At 36.9% G+C, this 17,959-nt stretch overlaps 4 protein-coding genes across 5 annotated transcripts in view; 3 read left to right on the forward strand and 1 right to left on the reverse strand.

The window, feature by feature from the left end:
- LOC105451346 (PHD finger protein 20) overlaps positions 1 to 1,260 on the forward strand; it is a 10,959-nt gene extending 9,699 nt beyond the window's left edge. For both annotated transcript variants that reach the window (XM_011691719.1, XM_011691720.1), the window contains 3 exons: positions 174 to 377; positions 513 to 764; positions 874 to 1,260. In XM_011691719.1, the coding sequence (XP_011690021.1) occupies positions 174 to 377; positions 513 to 764; positions 874 to 1,001 (584 nt within the window). In that variant the 3' untranslated portion in view covers positions 1,002 to 1,260. The remainder of the gene's footprint in view (positions 1 to 173; positions 378 to 512; positions 765 to 873) is intronic.
- A 772-nt stretch (positions 1,261 to 2,032) lies between these two features.
- LOC105451347 (CTP synthase) lies at positions 2,033 to 7,330 on the forward strand. The gene is made up of 11 exons (XM_011691722.1): positions 2,033 to 2,635; positions 4,386 to 4,556; positions 4,644 to 4,729; positions 4,889 to 5,020; positions 5,192 to 5,356; positions 5,457 to 5,744; positions 5,834 to 5,922; positions 6,049 to 6,347; positions 6,430 to 6,537; positions 6,634 to 6,849; positions 7,001 to 7,330. Exons 1-11 carry the CDS (start codon positions 2,470 to 2,472, stop codon positions 7,084 to 7,086), a joined length of 1,806 nt encoding a protein of 601 aa, XP_011690024.1. The 5' UTR covers positions 2,033 to 2,469; the 3' UTR covers positions 7,087 to 7,330.
- Positions 7,331 to 7,643: 313 nt separating this feature from the next.
- On the forward strand, positions 7,644 to 13,383 carry LOC105451348 (DNA replication licensing factor Mcm2). Its single transcript, XM_011691723.1, has 15 exons — positions 7,644 to 8,024; positions 8,326 to 8,507; positions 8,709 to 8,872; positions 9,022 to 9,104; positions 9,170 to 9,352; positions 9,597 to 9,808; positions 9,898 to 10,090; positions 10,183 to 10,386; positions 10,528 to 10,759; positions 10,841 to 11,091; positions 11,660 to 11,824; positions 12,037 to 12,354; positions 12,495 to 12,677; positions 12,775 to 12,930; positions 13,194 to 13,383. Exons 1-15 carry the CDS (start codon positions 8,022 to 8,024, stop codon positions 13,320 to 13,322), a joined length of 2,658 nt encoding a protein of 885 aa, XP_011690025.1. The 5' UTR covers positions 7,644 to 8,021; the 3' UTR covers positions 13,323 to 13,383.
- Positions 13,384 to 14,799: 1,416 nt separating this feature from the next.
- Positions 14,800 to 16,768, reverse strand: LOC105451349 (zinc finger CCHC domain-containing protein 10). Its single transcript, XM_011691724.1, has 3 exons — positions 16,565 to 16,768; positions 16,240 to 16,389; positions 14,800 to 15,532 (listed from the first exon to the last, which is right to left on the reverse strand). Exons 1-3 carry the CDS (start codon positions 16,597 to 16,599, stop codon positions 15,262 to 15,264), a joined length of 456 nt encoding a protein of 151 aa, XP_011690026.1. The 5' UTR covers positions 16,600 to 16,768; the 3' UTR covers positions 14,800 to 15,261.
- Positions 16,769 to 17,959: the final 1,191 nt, after the last annotated feature.

The following is a 17,959-nucleotide window of genomic DNA, read 5'->3' on the forward strand; positions in this document are numbered from 1 at the left end:
ACGTGTGCTCTTCCGATCTTGATGACTAATTTGCTTGAATTTATACAGGAAGAAAGATCATCCGAAATTATATATCTGAGCCAAGAATTGGGAGAAAAAGTTGTGTGACACACAACAATAGTCACAAAGTTGTGTCACACACAATATTGTGTGACATTTGAAGGACGATCAAGATGAGAAGTCGATCGCTTCCGATTCAGAATTGATGAAAATTTTGGAAGAGGACAGCACACATTCTGATGAATCTAAGATCAACAGTAAGAAGGAGGGCTTGATGAACTCGAAGGACAGTCACATACTTTTGGATGCGTTAACGAGCAATTCAGACGTAAAAGAGAAAACCATTGCTGCGTCAGACATTAAAACGGAGAGTGCAGGTACCAGTGACACAATAAAATAGAAAAAAAAATTTAGTTTCTTCATTTTGTAATTGATAGAATTTGACATAATTTAATAGATAAAAAAATAAATGATTATATAACTGTTATATATTATATAATATCTTTGTGCAGATTTGTTAGCTGAGAAAACCATTATTGACGATCCCGTACCTGAGAATCTCAATTCTGGATCGCTCATTGTCCAACAAGAATCGAGTATATCCAACGTCGAAAACGAAGTCTCCGCGCTTCCGCAGCCTTTTATACCAGAGCCCGAGGCGCCGATCGACCCAGCCGAATGCCGAATGCGATTGTTGGAGCACATTGAGCATTTCCAATGTCACATTGACTCGAGATTGACGTCCATAGAAGCGCAAATTTTTGGTACGCATAGTTCAGAACAGACGCGTATAAAAGACGAAGAAACGCGAAATATATCGATTAAGACACGTTCAACAGGTGTCACTTGATCGCATGTGCTTTTAATGTGCAGCTCTAGAGGCTATGGACCCGGATGAACTCGTATCGGATCCACATGTACAACCCCGTACTAAGCAGACTGTCCAGATGCTCCTTCGTGACCTAAGCACAGTCCGGAAATTGGCAGCGTTGTGTTGTTGAAGACGTGGCATAATAACAAAATACAGTGTATTTACATGTGTAGATAAATAGATAGTACACATTTACATGTGCAGATATAGATAATAGGCATAAGTGATATATACGTATCTCATCGATTTGTATCACCGATGTAAGTAATTGTTTTTTCATATTAAGAAAATTCAGTTAATTGCGATGGCTGTTAAATCTTGATTTCACGTTTAGAAGTTACCTTAGAAAAATGTAACAATATAAAAAAAAGTAAAAGATATTTTTAAAATCTGTTCTTTTATTTTTGTGTATGCGGTGATCGTGTTTGAATATGCACTAACGACTAAGATCAACAAGTAACAAGTTCAGATTTGAATGCTTTTTAATATATATTTGTTTACAACGCATGTTTGAAGAATTTATTTATAGAGTCTGTTAATATCTGAGAACATTTTTCATAGTTTTACATTTTTAAATTTATGAGTTCTAGGATATATAAATCGAACACGTTAAAGTACATTATCCATACGCATTTATTGGCAATAATTCTATCTTACGCTTTCACTTTATATCCTTAAATTTATTTTAAGTTTATTCAAAATATATATTAATATATACTTATGCTTTGTTAAATCATGAAAAAGAAAACGAACATATACAATGTATATAAAATTTATATTGTAGTATTCTTGTGATTTTAATTTGAATAAATTTTGTAATGAGAGTCAATTTCTCCTTGAAAACATAATAAAAATTATCTGATGAGATTCTGAAAAGGTCAATTTCATATGTATATACTCTGTGTACATAATATATATACAGCAATATTTATAGACTCAAATATATGACATTGGAATAAAGTACGATTGATTTTGATTTCAAAGTATAAATACTGATCTCTTGCGGATAAGTCCATAATATAATTAAATATATATATATAATATATACTTATACTATTTGTTAAATCATGAAAAAAAAAACGAATATGTATAATTTATATTTCAGGTAGGCTTTTTTCATAATATAATTAAATATATTATATATATTAATATATATTTATGCTTTGTTAAATCATGAAAAAGAAAACGAATATTTATATAATTTATATATAAATCTATCATCGGACTAGCATCACTCGCTCCTCGTAATCGAATTTTTAGCACTCTTTCATCTTCTCTCCTTCTCTCAACACGTCCAATTTTCTGCGTCTGCCTCATTCTAAGTGCCGAAAGTATAGCACGGTGCAGCTGCTTTACATAGACGTTCTACGTTCCGTCCGGTCCGGCTGTCCGTTATTCGTTCGGCTCCGTTACTTCCGTTCAGTGACGAGCTAAACTAACCGCGGTCCGCGGAGGCGGCGGAGTTTCAGTTTGCTCCGGGCCGCGGAGACACGAGGATTTTCGCGCGCGCGCGCGGACGAACGAATCTTCTCGTCTCTCTCTCTTTCTCTCGCGTTGTGCACGAGGGTTACACGACAATTGCACGAGTCTCGGCGACGATGAAGTACATTCTGGTGACCGGCGGTGTGATCAGCGGCGTGGGCAAGGGTGTCATCGCCAGCTCGTTCGGCACCATCCTCAAGCACTGCAGGATCCGCGTGACGTCCATCAAGATCGATCCCTACATCAACATAGACGCCGGAACGTTCTCGCCCTACGAGCATGGTGAGGGGCAGCGCGCTGCAGCTTCCGAGTCTCCCGACGTTTCACGGCGTCGCGAAAATTGACGGGATCTCCGTCGAGCTTCGATCGCACCGCCGTACGACGGTCCGTTATGGGAAAGTCGCGGCGGAGTCGCGAGGCGATGCCACGACTCCGGAATTAATTTGGAGCTTGGTCCACCTCGTTTTTTTCTCTCCCCTCGTCGTCACGTTTTCTTCGTCGCTTCAAACGCAAGTGAATCGCACGATTGTATTTGTCCAAAAAAATATTAAAATATTTTTCTATTAAATTTATTTAATATTTACGCAATTATATTGAATTTATTCGAAGTATACTGTGAAAGGCTGTGGAGTCGCGAGGTTAAATTCGAATTGTTTCACCGGCCGCCGAATCCCCGTTCGTTCGCCGGCGATGTTTTCGTCGCCGACAGGCAGGAAATGAAATTAATTTACCGTCCGAACGGAACCCGGCGTACGGTTGTGTGATTAAAGTCCGGCGAAAATCGCCCGATCGGACGTCGACGCGCCAACCCTCCCTGCGGCACCCTGTGGCGGTAAAATTTCTCAGCCATGTGCCGCCGCTGCGCCATTTTCTGCCGCTGTCGTCACGTCGCAAAGGCCCATCCAGACGGATGGAGATTGCAGCCACGCGGAAAGCGTGCCAGAGAATTGCAAACACGTGCGGTACTGCGATGACGCACGCGGAACGCAGCGATAAGCGATTCGATGGATTTTGAGCTCGATTCGTTTGCGATTGGCGAGAAATTTTTTTGCGCGGCTCCGACTAAATTCCGATTAACTTAATCGATGATTAATTCAACCAGAAACAATTTCTAATCAGTCTAATATCTCTCTTTTTCCCACATGTCAAAGGACACAAGATTAACGATTCGGTCTGTATAATTAACGAAATAATGCTTGATAAGTTAATCATCAATTAAATTATTAAATTAATGACAGCTCGATTCTTCCGGATCTTTCCGATTCCGGCACGTTTTCTATACGCTCGATTTATATGTGTTTACTGCGGTCAGAAAATTTAGCCGGCGCCGAGTTATGGAACCGCGTTATCACTTTCTAAATTTATAGTCTTACTTCACCTGCAATGTAAACACAAAGCGAAAATTTCAATTTTAATTGTTTTGCCTGATGACATCGCCTTGTTGATTTATGTATGGATTTCTACTTTTTAAAAGTTTATGTACAAAATTTTCATTAGAATCAAAATATGTATGTAGCTCACATTTAAAATTATGTTTCATTTATGATTATATTGTTATTAATTAAAAAATATTTCTAATAAAAATTATTATTAATTAAAAATTAATTAATAGTAATTTTGTTAATTAAAATTAATGAAAAATATTTTTAACAAAATTAAGTATCATTAAATTGATCACAATTATTAAATTATTTTTCACAATTCTAAATGTGTTATAAACAAAATTTGCATGATAATATATTCAGAATAATCAATTTGGCGCAAATTATCCCAATTGTTAAAATACAATTATTATGATGTTACTGTGTTACTGCAGTTGTTTGCCACTTGTTAAGAATGGTCTCAAATGTTGAATGAAACATAATACCTGTCGCTAGTCTCATTGTTCAGCCAGGTATGCGATATAGCTGTCCCTGGAAGGAAAACGTTCTTATGTTACGGTTTCCTGTAGACGCACTTTTGTCGGCACCTTTGTTACCTTTCTCTGTAAATATTCATTCTAACGGAAGGTATTCTTGCTGTCTCAAAACAGGTGAGGTATACGTCCTCGATGATGGCGGAGAAGTGGATCTCGATTTGGGTAATTACGAACGTTTCCTGGACATCACCCTTCACAAGGACAATAACATAACGACGGGAAAAATTTATCAGTCTGTTATTACCAAGGAGAGACGAGGAGATTACTTAGGAAAAACAGTACAAGGTTACAATAAGTCTATTTATATCGTACTGCATGTCTGATGTATGATTGTTATATAAACTAATAAAAAAAGGATACCTTGTTTCTTAGTGGTGCCCCATATCACCGATGCTATTCAGGAATGGGTGGAGAAAGTTGCGAATCAATCTGTAACAGAAGACGGAGCTATACCAGAGGTATTATTGTTGATTCGCGAATTTTTGTTATTTTGTACACAATTTATTTTAGATAATCAAACGAGAATTATCCCACACAAATATAAATTAAAATACTTCTTGAATATTTTTATACATAATTTTATAATACAATTATTTCAATTGTTATGTTAATTTTAGGTTTGCATAGTGGAACTGGGAGGCACAATAGGGGACATCGAGGGGATGCCGTTCGTAGAAGCATTTAGGCAATTCCAATTTAGAGTGAGAAAGGAGAACTTCTGCGTGGCCCATGTATCTTTAGTGCCACAGGTAATGTATTGGACTTATGATATCTTCGCTTTTCGCCATATAGATATTTCTTCCACAAATGTATTTAACAATAAGTGTACATATAATAACTTTTGCTAAACTCCGTGAACGACGTTTGCGGGACAACAATTTTCTCCCAGCAATTATTAAAGTATTATGAATGTACTGTAGCCAAAATCAACGGGTGAACCTAAAACCAAGCCGACACAATCCAGCGTTAGAGAGCTACGGGGATTAGGTTTGTCACCCGATCTGATAGTTTGTAGATCGGAAAAGCTCATCGGCAATTCTGTCAAGGAAAAGATTTCGAATTTCTGCCACGTGGCTCCGGAGCAGGTAATTATAAAAAGAAAGATATTTTATTTAGTGTTACAATATATGCGTCTTCATGAAAACATTGATTAATTAACACATTATTATTCTATGTTTTACACAGGTCATAACTATTCATGACTTGACGTCTATATATCGAGTGCCACTTCTTATGGACTCTCAAGGTGTCATAGAGTTCCTTAATGATCGACTGCAATTGAACATCGGAGTGCCGCGTCCGCGTTGCTTTATGCGAAAATGGCGGGATCTAGCTGAACGCATGGATCGTCTACGGAGAGACGTTAACATTGCTTTGGTAGGCAAATACACGAAACTCGAGGACTCCTATGCGTCTGTTATGAAAGCGTTGCAGCACGCTGCCATTGAGGCCGGATATAAATTAAACTTGACGGTAAAGTGTCGCAATTACTAAAAGTATACGATTATATATATATGTGTGCTGTATATCCATGATTATTTATAAACGTTGGATTATTACAGTTTATAGAGGCTGCTAATTTAGAACAAACTACACTGTCGGAGGATCCGGTTCTATATCACGAAGCTTGGCAACAGCTTTGTAAAAGCAAGTAAATATATTTCAATATAATATTTTTATATTTTTCAATATGCTCATGCAATTCTTGAGCATATATCATGTTTATTCTGATTAAACAATATTACTCTTAAAATTAAAATGCATCCATTGTGCCTAGCGGCGTTATTGTACCTGGGGGATTCGGCAAGAGAGGTGTGAACGGAATGATAAAGGCATGCGAGTGGTGCAGGCTGAACGACAAGCCGTTCCTCGGGATTTGTCTGGGCCTGCAAGCGGCGGTCATTGAATTCGCGCGAAATGTCTTACATCTCGAAACAGCAAACACCACAGAGATCGATCCAGATACCATTAGTCCCGTAGTAATAGATATGCCGGAGCACACTCAAGGCATAATGGGGGGCACAATGCGACTGGGCAAGAGGCTGACGCGATTCTACAACAATAACTCTATCCTAAGTAAGTGACAGAGAGATCGAGTTGAATTTCTTTTTTTTCCGTGTCGACATATATTTTTTACGTGTAATTATTTACTCCTCAGAGAAATTGTACGACAATAAAGATGTTATAGAAGAAAGGCACAGGCATAGATATGAAATAAATCCGGATTACGTCAATGATTTAGAAGCGGCTGGTTTGAAATTCGTAGGTGAGTCAGATCGCATTTCTCGATAAAATAATACAGCTTCGTTAAATATATTTACGCAACTTTGTAAGCGAGGGATATGATTAAAAATTTTTATAGGTCGCGACGACGATGAAAATATACGAATGGAAATTGCCGAATTGGAAGGGCATAGTTATTATGTAGCCACTCAATTTCATCCTGAATACCTGTCGAGGCCATTGAAACCATCGCCTCCGTTCCTCGGTTTAATTTTGGCCAGTGTTGGCAAACTGAAGCACTACTTAGCGCGAGGATGTAAATTTTCGCCACATCAATTGAGCGATAATGAGTCAGGTAACGAATAAATACATATGTTCAAATAAATATATAAATAAATATGAAACCACATTTTATGTAATTATGTTACATGTATAAATAACAGTAGAGAGAATTGGGCAGTCTTAATCTGCATCTGAAATTTCCACAATTGTATGGCTTGTTACAGATGATGATTACGTGGAAGAAATGACGAAATTAAACTTATGCAGCGCGAGTAGAAGTGACAGCAGTACATCGGGCCTTAATGATTAGAATCAAGCAGCTTCATTTTTTTTATCTTATTTCATTTCATTCCATAATTTTATTATCTCATAGTATGATCCACTATGCTATGGTCTAACGCTTCCTATTTACGTAATTCATAATCAGAAAAAGATTTGCCATATGCGTGAATGTGTACGATATTATTCGATTTATTCGAATAATATACAAAAAAATGGTATAGGAAATATTTTTAATGTATATTTTTAAAATGTGAAATTTATTAAATACATAAGTTTTATATTTTTTAATAAATTACGTTGTTTTAATAGAAAAAAATTTGTGTACATACATATTGAACATGAATAAAAAAATATTCAAATTTATAACTGCAGCAGAAGCAGATAATAGTTACTAAAAACGAATTATGTACCTTTTTAATCAGCGATTGAAATATTTATTAAAATAAATAATGCTTAAATTTAAATACTTGTTAATAATACTTATTTATTTTATTAGAAAATAAGTATTATAAGTATATAAAATATGCGAGTCATGGTTTCAAAAAAAAAAAAAAAGAACAATTAAGTATCGCTAAAATGACCGTAAATTTTTAAATTCATACATATGTTTCACGGAAAAATTCAAACTGCATGTCACAAGAGGTAAAATGAAAGCTGATTCGTCGACATTGGACCAAGTCAAGCACATTTTATTGGTTAGGAATTTCACGCGACACGCAGGACACGCTTGCCTTTCTTCGCCATCAACATTCTATGACAGAGTCCTTTACGAAGTATTCCCGCCAATTGTAATATCTTCGGGCTCGATGCGTTGCGTGACGATTTGATTCTCGGTTCGCCACAGTTGTATTCAGTTGTGTTGGAGATTCAACAAAAGTTGAACGATCGTAGTTATATCAAACGTCTTGCAGTAATACAGAAGAAGGATCTCATTCGTGGCGGAAGCGTATCGTAAACACCAACATGGTAAACTTTCAAAATTCATTGTATTGCACACTGACGCATATCACGCGTGTACAGAAGCGAGTGAAACAACACATGACACAATTATGGATATAAATAAAAGAGACTGACAATCACACTAATATAATATATATTGCATATATAAAAATTTGATAAATTTTCTAACGTGTATATATGTACATTTAGAATTATATATATTTTTTTAACATTCTTGTCGTGCACATGTGCATTGAAAATGTGATTTATTAGATTCGTAATTGAGAAAAAGTGAAATGTACGTAACATTTAATTTCATGTACACAAGAGTCAACCAAGTTCTCCTGTGCATTCTGAACAACACATCGATGGCCTGAGCCAACAAACCTCCCCTGCACCTGACATAGACGAACCATTTGAAGATGAATCTGATTTGCTCGATGAAGATAATAATGCTAACAATGAGGAAGAGGAGGAGGGAGAAGAATTATTCGGGGATAATATGGAGGCGTAAGGATATTACAAGCTTTTAAAATATTTGTTTTAATATGTCTGAAAATAGTAGTTTATACAATGAGTATGAACCAGCATTTAATATCTGACATATAAGTATCAAGAAACTTTATTAATAACAAGAATAATTTGTCTTGTTGAATTATTTTATGTTATAAAGATATACTTGAGTAATAATAAAATTATTAATTATAACAGAGATTATCGACCCATGTCAGCGTTGGACAGATATGATCCTAACTTATTGGACGAGGAAGAATACTCAGAGATGTCTCAGGACGAACGTGTAGCCGCGGAAGCAGAAATGCGAAAACGAGATCGTGCGGCTGGTATTATAAGAGACGACCGTGATCTTCTTTATGGTAATTTTGTTTCATCATGTTACCAAGAAATAGAACAATTCTCATATACTGAATTAATTTCGACACAATGGTCTATAAAATTTTAAAAATAGTTATAAAATTCTCATATCATGTATCTTCTAAGTAGATGTTTTTCTTTGTATTTTTAGATGAAACTGACGAAGAAGACGTGCAGGCACGCAAACGGCGTATGGCTGAAAAGGCTGCCACTGGCATATTAGAAGATGCAGAAGTAAGAATCTTTCACGTCAAAGTATTTTACAGTTTAAGTAACGGAGCTCTTTTTCGTTATTTCAGATGATCGAATCGATTGAAAACTTAGAAGATACCAAAGGACACTCAGTAAAGGAGTGGGTTATGATGTTAGGACCACGAACGGAAATTTCGAATCGCTTCAAAAGCTTTCTTCGTACTCATACAAATTCCAAGGGACAGTACATGTACAAAGAACGTATTCGCCATATGTGTGAGAGCAACCAGGTATATCTCTTATACATAATTTCAACGTGATAAATACTTTAGAAAGTTTTTTTTATATTTTATTTTTAATTGTTCTTTTTTATATTTTGGAATCAGAGCTATTTTATTTTGTAACTTATGTGACAAAATCATCTTTTATTATACTTATACGTGATTTATTTTTATTTCTAAAAAGATAAAACGTTTTTATTTTATATTTATTTTTTATTTAACAATTTACTTTATTTTATGTTTATTTTAATAGTCCAGTTTCATAGTGGAATTTCCCATTCTCGCCAGTAAGGAACATGTTTTGGCCTATTTTTTACCAGAAGCACCATTCCAAATGCTCGAAATATTTGATGAAGTGGCAAAGGAATTGGTGCTTACGATTTTCCCCAGTTACGAGAGAGTCACGACGGAGATTCACGTGAGAATATCGGAATTGCCGTTGATCGAAGAATTACGCACGTTCAGGTAGGAATTGACATGTAATTAATTTCACTCAAATTGCAATCTCAGCAATACAAATGTATGAAATTATGTCACTTATCTTGTTACAATAGAAAACTCCACTTGAATCAATTGGTCCGTACTCTTGGAGTGGTAACGGCGACCACGGGCGTCCTGCCGCAATTGTCGGTGGTGAAGTACGACTGTACGAAATGCAACTACGTCCTCGGGCCGTTCGTCCAATCTCAAAACACGGAAGTTAAACCAGGCTCCTGTCCCGAATGTCAGAGTGTCGGTCCATTCACGGTGAGCCGAAGAACTATTCTACGTTTTATTGTTACGTCTAATTATTAAAAAATTATCGTCTTTACTTATGTACAATGTGTCGCGTGTATCAGATCAATATGGAGCAAACTATATACAGAAATTACCAGAAGATAACGATACAAGAATCCCCGGGTAGAATACCCGCTGGCAGAATACCGCGCAGCAAAGACTGCATCCTGCTGTCCGACCTGTGCGATCGTTGCAAACCAGGGGACGAGATAGACGTCACCGCTATTTATACCAATAATTACGAGGGTTCATTAAACACCGAGCAAGTAAGATTAAATTCTTTACCTGCTAAGTAATTATATCTACCCGCTGTTTACTATATATTATTAATCTATTTTTAAGGCACGCTTCGAAAGAATAATTTTTTACAGGGATAAGATTTTAATTTATTGTATTCTATATTGCAGGGCTTCCCGGTATTCTCCACAGTATTATTGGCCAATCATTTATTTGTCAAAGATTCGAAGGAAATTGTAGACTCGCTGACGGAGGAGGACATCTCGAGTATACTCGCTCTCAGTAAGGATCAGCGCATCGCGGACCGTATAGTCACGAGTATCGCGCCTTCGATTTACGGCCACGAGAACATCAAGAGAGCCTTGGCACTGGCGATATTCGGCGGCGAGCCGAAAAATCCTGGTACTTACATTTTTTGTTCGAATTATCTTATCAGTCTATACATGCTCCTTTTTACTATTTGCATTATATTGCAACGTCCAGGCAACAAGCATAAGGTTCGCGGTGATATAAACGTCCTGCTGTGCGGAGATCCTGGCACCGCTAAGTCGCAGTTTTTGAAGTACGTGGAGAAGGTGGCACCGAGGGTTGTCTTCACCACGGGCCAGGGCGCTTCGGCCGTTGGTTTGACTGCTTACGTCAGGAGATCACCCATCAGCAGGGAATGGACCTTGGAAGCTGGAGCTTTGGTTCTTGCCGATCACGGAATATGTCTCATCGATGAGTTCGACAAAGTACGAACTTATATAATTTTTATCTAACTATAACACATTAAAATTCCATAGATCTGATTAGACTTCCCGCTTCATTTTGAAGAGACGAAAAGTTATAGTTTATAACAAGAGTTTTGCTTAATAACAATTTTTAATTTAAATTTAAAAAATAGGGTATTAACATCTTATCAAAATTCATAGTTTTGAGCGGCTTGTTATAAACTATAGGGAATTCTTCGTCTCTTCAAAATAAAGCGGAGACTAATCAGAACTATGGAATTTTAATGTTGGGGTGCTAATTTCACACATGCTTAATTGATGACACTATAAGTATTTATATAAGTATTGGATTTTTATATTGTCAATAATTATTGTCAGAAAGAGAGAGCGAGAGAGAGAGAATCAAGAGAGAAAAATTAGTATTTATAGCTTTTATATCTATATAGACTTTATGTAGACTTTATAGCTATCAAATCTATATAGACTATTTATGTAGAATATCAAAATTATATATAAACTTGTATAATTTATGTTACAATTTGATGAGTATAATTATTAGAAAAAAAATCACAATATCCATTTTTTCTAGATGAATGATCAGGACAGAACAAGTATCCATGAAGCTATGGAGCAACAGAGTATTTCTATTTCAAAAGCCGGTATCGTTACATCTCTTCACGCCAGATGCGCGGTGATAGCGGCGTCTAATCCTATCGGTGGTCGATACGACCCCAGTATGACCTTTTCGGAAAATGTATGTATTTTTAGAATTTTTTAATTTTGCGCATGCACAAAATTGTGATTTGTAAATGAAGTTAAAAAATATATGTAGGAAAAATATTCATGGAAATGTAGAAATTATTGAACTAGTATTATAAAATTAAATTTGTCTTAAAAATTGTAAAATTACGAATATGCAAGAACAATTCATATTTATGTATGTATTATATATTGAATTGTTTACAGGTAGATCTTTCGGAGCCGATTCTCTCGCGATTTGACGTATTGTGCATAGTCAAGGACGAGATCGATCCCATGCAGGATCGTCATCTGGCCAAGTTCGTCGTGAATTCGCACATCAAGCATCACCCGACGGATAGCTCGGAGAGAACGGAGAGGACGCAAGCCGTAGTGTTGGATCCCGCCACCCAAAGCCTGTGCATTCCACAGGATCTTCTGAAAAAGTATATCGTTTACGCAAAGCAGAATGTACATCCAAAGCTGACTAGCATCGATCAGGACAAAGTGGCGAAACTGTACAGCCAGTTGAGACAGGAAAGCTTGGTGAGTCAGTAAAATAGAGAATAATTTGTATATATATTCTTACAAGATTAATGAAAAAATATTAAATACTATTGAATGTAAAGAAAAAAGAAATTCTGATGCATCGCAATATTGTTTTTATCCCGTTATTACGTTTTTAGGCGACTGGAAGTTTGCCGATCACCGTACGCCACATAGAGAGCATCATTCGCATGGCGGAGGCTAGCGCCAAGATGCATCTGAGGGATCACGTTCAGGAGAGTGACATGAATCTGGCTATCAGGATAGTTCTCGACAGTTTTGTCGACACGCAGAAATATTCCGTTATGAAATCTATGCGTCAGGTATCCTCTTCGCTTTCGTTCGTCATTTTAATCTGCAGTTTCTTTTTGCTTTCCGTCTCAAAGATTGAATTTAATGCGCGCACATCTCACGTTGCAGACGTTCCAGAAATATCTGTCGTACAAGAAAGACCACAGCGAGCTCCTGTATTACATACTGCGACAAATCACCTTGGACACTCTGGCGTTTCAGAAAGCCTTGCACGGCGGACGTATCACGACCGTCGAGATCTCGGAGAAGGATCTGTTGGAACGGGTAATGCAAACGATTACGTTAAATTTGACTACATTCGAAAATAATAACGAGGATTCGGGTAATAAAATTAATTAAAAAATTACGTCAAAATGGTTTGGGCTAAAAAAATTCTTTATCTTGTCCTAACTTTAAAAAAATACTACACAAAAGAATCTTATTTTACGCTACTTAAAGGTTCACATGATAGCTTTCATCCATTTTTTTTACACCTGTGTGGGAAATAAGTGCGCGTCACGCTGACATCGATGTTTTATAAATTGCAGGCGAAGCAAATTGATATACATAATCTACATCCGTTCTATGAGAGTGACATATTCAAGACGAACAATTTTGTTTACGAGCCAAGGAGGAAAGTAATAATACAGACTCTGCCCGAAGGTATCGAAGATTGATTCGAAGACAGGCGGCATTATATTTTTGTACATGTATTTCAATTATATATGTAACGAAACAGCGATTTCTTTTTTTTCCATCCCTAATGCATAACATTTTTTATATCGACGATATCGACACACTGACGAAATGTCTGATGGCGTACTCATTAACATCTTTTTATATCATTATTCAATACTGTTATACAAATATAATAATTGTAATTACTCCGTCATTAAATATATTACGTTTCTAGTAAATCAGTTATTGTTCCTATCATATATCTATTACATATGCGTCCAGCAGTACCAAAAATAATACACTGTATTTAAATGTCGAGTTCATACAAGCTAGCAATTGATTTCACACTTTCAATATAAACAATTTTAAAGCCTTTATGAGAGAAACAACATTACTATTAACGCAATATGAGTTTTCACAAAGATATCAAGAAGAAAATGTTCTTCAATGAGATGGTGCATTCCGTTTCACACACGATATGCACGATGTATCATTTATCCTTGTTTAATCTTTGATAAACAATCAAGATAAATGATGTATTGATGATGTATTAATGATTATATGCAAAATGGATTGCACCTATATATGTAAATATACATGGTCTGTCCCAAAAATAATGAGACTATTTTTGGCGCTAATCAGAATTGTCGGAGGATCCATTGGACGGGGCCTTTGATGCGGGATGTCAAGTATACAATCAGGTATATCCTTTCTAGTTACGTTACCACCGAGCCTTTCTAGCAGTTGATACACAGTCAGTAAAGTGCGTTGTAATTTTTGTGTCTTATCACGGTCGAAAATTCAGCAGTCTCGAGCAGCGATCAAATTCTGCGTGAAACTGAGAAAATCTCGTTTCGAAACGTTGGAGATGTTGAGAACAGTTTATGGGAGTGCTTCTTCAGAATTTGATCGCGTGCTCAAAATACAGCAGTCTGTGCTGAATTTTCGCCCGTTATAAGATCCAAAACTTACAACACTTTGCTGATGGCATCGACTGAAAGGCTTGGAGACAACTGAGAAAGGTCAGATTATGTACTAACATCCTGCACCAAAAGGCCCTGTCCAATGGATCCACTCCCCGACAATTCTAATTAAGCCCTTAAAAATAGTCTCTTACTTTTTGGACAGACCATGTATATACATATATATTAGTCATACATATGCAGAGTGTTCCGTAAATTGAATCAATTACTGAGGAGATGGAGACTCAAGAATAAAAAAGCTGATATAAAGATAGATCCAAAACTGCATTGTTTTCGAGTTATCGTCATTTTTACGTTGAAATTTGCTTTTCAAATTTTTTGTCAAAATTAAAAGAAGAGATGATTTTATAAGTTTTATAATATAATTAAGGTCAAACGTTGCGGGCAACTTTAGCACTATCCAAGATGCATGAGGTACGGTCCGTTTAGCATCCTGAGGCAAAGATCAGACTAACAATGCATTTTCAAAGCTATCAATTATTTATTATAAGAATATGTTCATATTTTTCCTTCTTATTTTCATTTCCAAATGATTTATCTCATCGCTTTACGGAACACTGTGTATGTGTGCGTGTGCGTGTGTGTGTTTGTGTTTGTTACACATAAATTTATATATATATAAATATGTCATAAAAAAAGCTGAGTAGCAAAAATGTAACGAATTATTTTAACGATCAGAATATAAAACTAAAAAATAGATCGAAAGTATAGATACTTCTTATTTTAAGCAAGCACATTTTGTACCTACATGAGGTAAAAGTATTTGTTGACGAATTACACGTGTATCTTGTACAAGAGCCATAAAAAATTTTGTCAAGTATTCTTCGCTTTCAACTTGCTCTTTCCTCACTTGAGTTCCGCTCCAAGGCAAAATGGCATTGTGCTCGGACAGAGCAATGATCATTTTGACAAAAGCGAGACGGGAATTCTTCTCGCCTCCATTTCATGATCTGTGCTATTTCTTTTTGTGGGAACCGTGACTGCTATTGCTATTGCTACTACTACTACTGCTACTGCTGCTGCTAGACAGACTATCGCTGGAGTCCGACTCACTGTCCGAGGAACTGCTGCTACTACTACTGTTGCTACTGCTGGAATTTATGCTGCTCTTGCTGCTGGAGGTGCTCAAATCGCTGCTCCCGTCGCTCGAACTGCTAGATTTGTCCTCCTCCTGCCTCATTTTCTTCTTGATGTGATGATTCTTTTCCTTCTTGTTTTGCTCTTGGCTGAAACATGATACAATAATACATTAATTAAGATACTGAGTTTGGGCAGGAGGAGGCATAGATGATACAGTGCATACAGTAAATCATTTCGTCCTTGTTTAAATAGATAATAAAAAAACATTAAACAAGGATAATAATTTACTGTGTTATACTATGTCAACCGTGTTTCTTGTTGAAACAAAACGCCTTTTATTTCCAAACTATAAATATTTCTCATCAAGATCAAATATTTTCAAAAATCTTATATTCTTTGTTTCTTCATGAAGATACACAATACCTTCACAAAGGACAGTTGAGTTTAGGCATTTTGCAGGAGGAGGCACAGATGACATGATGCACACAGTAAATCATTTCGTCCTTGTTTAAATAGATGATGAAAAAAACATTAAACAGCAAGGATAATGATTTACTGTGTTACACCATGTCAACTGTGTATCTTGTTGAACAAAACGCCTATTATCCAAACTATAGATATTTCACATCAAGATCAAATATTTTTTAAAACGTTCGAAAATCTTGTATTCTCTGTTTACTTCTTCGTGAAGATACGCAGTATCTACACAAAGAACAAACACTACTGCCCAAAGTAATTTAGCTTTCTAAGTAAAGCATCCTCGCTACATCGTCGAGATACATTTTCCCTTCTCCAAGAGATACACGACTCGATAAGAGACATTCCATAGCGGGAGAACTCCAAAACGACATACTTATTGTCATTCTCTTGCTGCTGCAGAGCCTTCTTCAGCTGTGAGGTGCGAGAGGATCTGTGCAGGTACTTCCTCTTGCCTTTGCACTCGTAACTCCAGTGCCCCATCTCCAGACACTTCTGGCACCGCATCCCCTGCGGATACGGGTCGCTGCAAAACGCAAGGGGAAAAGTTAGGGCTGCTGCTACAGCGCGATGCGATCGCCCGTTCCCCGCCGCGCCTCGGCTCGGCACCCTCGGTGCGTCTCGTTGACGCACAAATATTTCAAGGTTAGGTGGAAAATCTGCTGCTCCGACACCGCGAGAGTACAACGCAAGTGACTTACGCTTTCTTCAGCAACTTTATCCCGTTCGAGTTCATGATCGGCTCGTCCCGCGCGTTTAACCTCCAGCAACCGCGCACAAGATTCCGCAAGAGAGATCCCGGAAAGCGCTGTCGACCGCAATCACGTTCTCGATCTCGTCCTCGCGTGCGATCGCGTGTGTTTCAAACTTTTGTTTACATACCGAGGAACGTGCGATTTTCAATGCACGTCGCGAAACGCGACGGTCTCTCATTCGCCAATTCGGCTGCCGCAAGGCGCGCGGGTTCATTGGTCGACTGCAGGGGTTTAGGAGTTCTTCAAGCAAAAGTTTGGACATTTTCAATATTTATTAACTGTAATTAGTATAGTGCACTTTTCATAAACATTTAAATCACCTAAGCGTCTTTATAGTTTATTAATACAGAAATAAATTTAATTTAATGTGTAAATATTGATTTAATTTTGCATAATTATAAGTACTTCCTCAGTGAATAACGATTTGGCTTCTTTATAATATATATGATACATACTTGTCAAAAACTGAATTTACAACCATGAAAGTCATACAATAGCTAGGTAATAGTAAATAATGGGTATTCAAATTAGAGTATCTGTATTAGCTAGAGTATTTTCTTTGATTATCCAATATTTGAATACCCAATATTTATCATTACAGGCGCGCTACTCCTAGAGTCCTAGATTATCAGAGAAGCGCGACCGGCTTATGGCAGTATCGCAAAAGTACTAAAAAATATTAAAAATGGCGTCGAATGGCCAATCATAAGTTTGATTTATGCGGCAGCCATTTATAATAGCGATAAATCAATCTTATGATTGGCCATTTGCGTGTCCAATCAGGACTCGTAACACCGGTCGCGCTTCTCTGATAATCTAGGACTCTAGGTCCTGCCAAAGAGGATCCTAAAGCCCGCATCAGACTAAAGATTGAGATTGAGATTGAATTAGGATTTAACCAATTAGAAGAAAGAAAACCTATCTCAAATTTAGTGAACTTTGTTTTAATTGATTAAATTCCATTTTAATCTCAATCTCAATCTTTAATCTGATACGGACTTAAGAGCGGTCATGCCCACGATTTAGCCGACCGGTTAGAGTTCTATAGCGTTTTGAGTTTTCGATTTGTTGACTCGATCCGACTCCGAGTCAAAATAGTCTGTTCTTTTTAGCGTTTTTTACACACTTAAACTATTCTTTTATAACTAAAAAAAACAGACCATCGACTCGGAGTTGGATCGAGTCAACAAATCGAAAACGCTATATTATCAGAGAAGCGCGACCGGTGTTAAGCCTTATGTCCACGATACTAGAAATCGGTCCAAGTTCTTGGACCGAGAACTGTGTAGCCAATTAACTTGCAGCTTTTACGGAAAAGTAGTAATTTTATTGGCTATACAG

This window comes from Wasmannia auropunctata, unplaced genomic scaffold, assembly GCF_000956235.1.
Source record: "Wasmannia auropunctata unplaced genomic scaffold, wasmannia.A_1.0 LD336052.1, whole genome shotgun sequence".
NCBI lineage: Eukaryota > Metazoa > Arthropoda > Insecta > Hymenoptera > Formicidae > Wasmannia > Wasmannia auropunctata.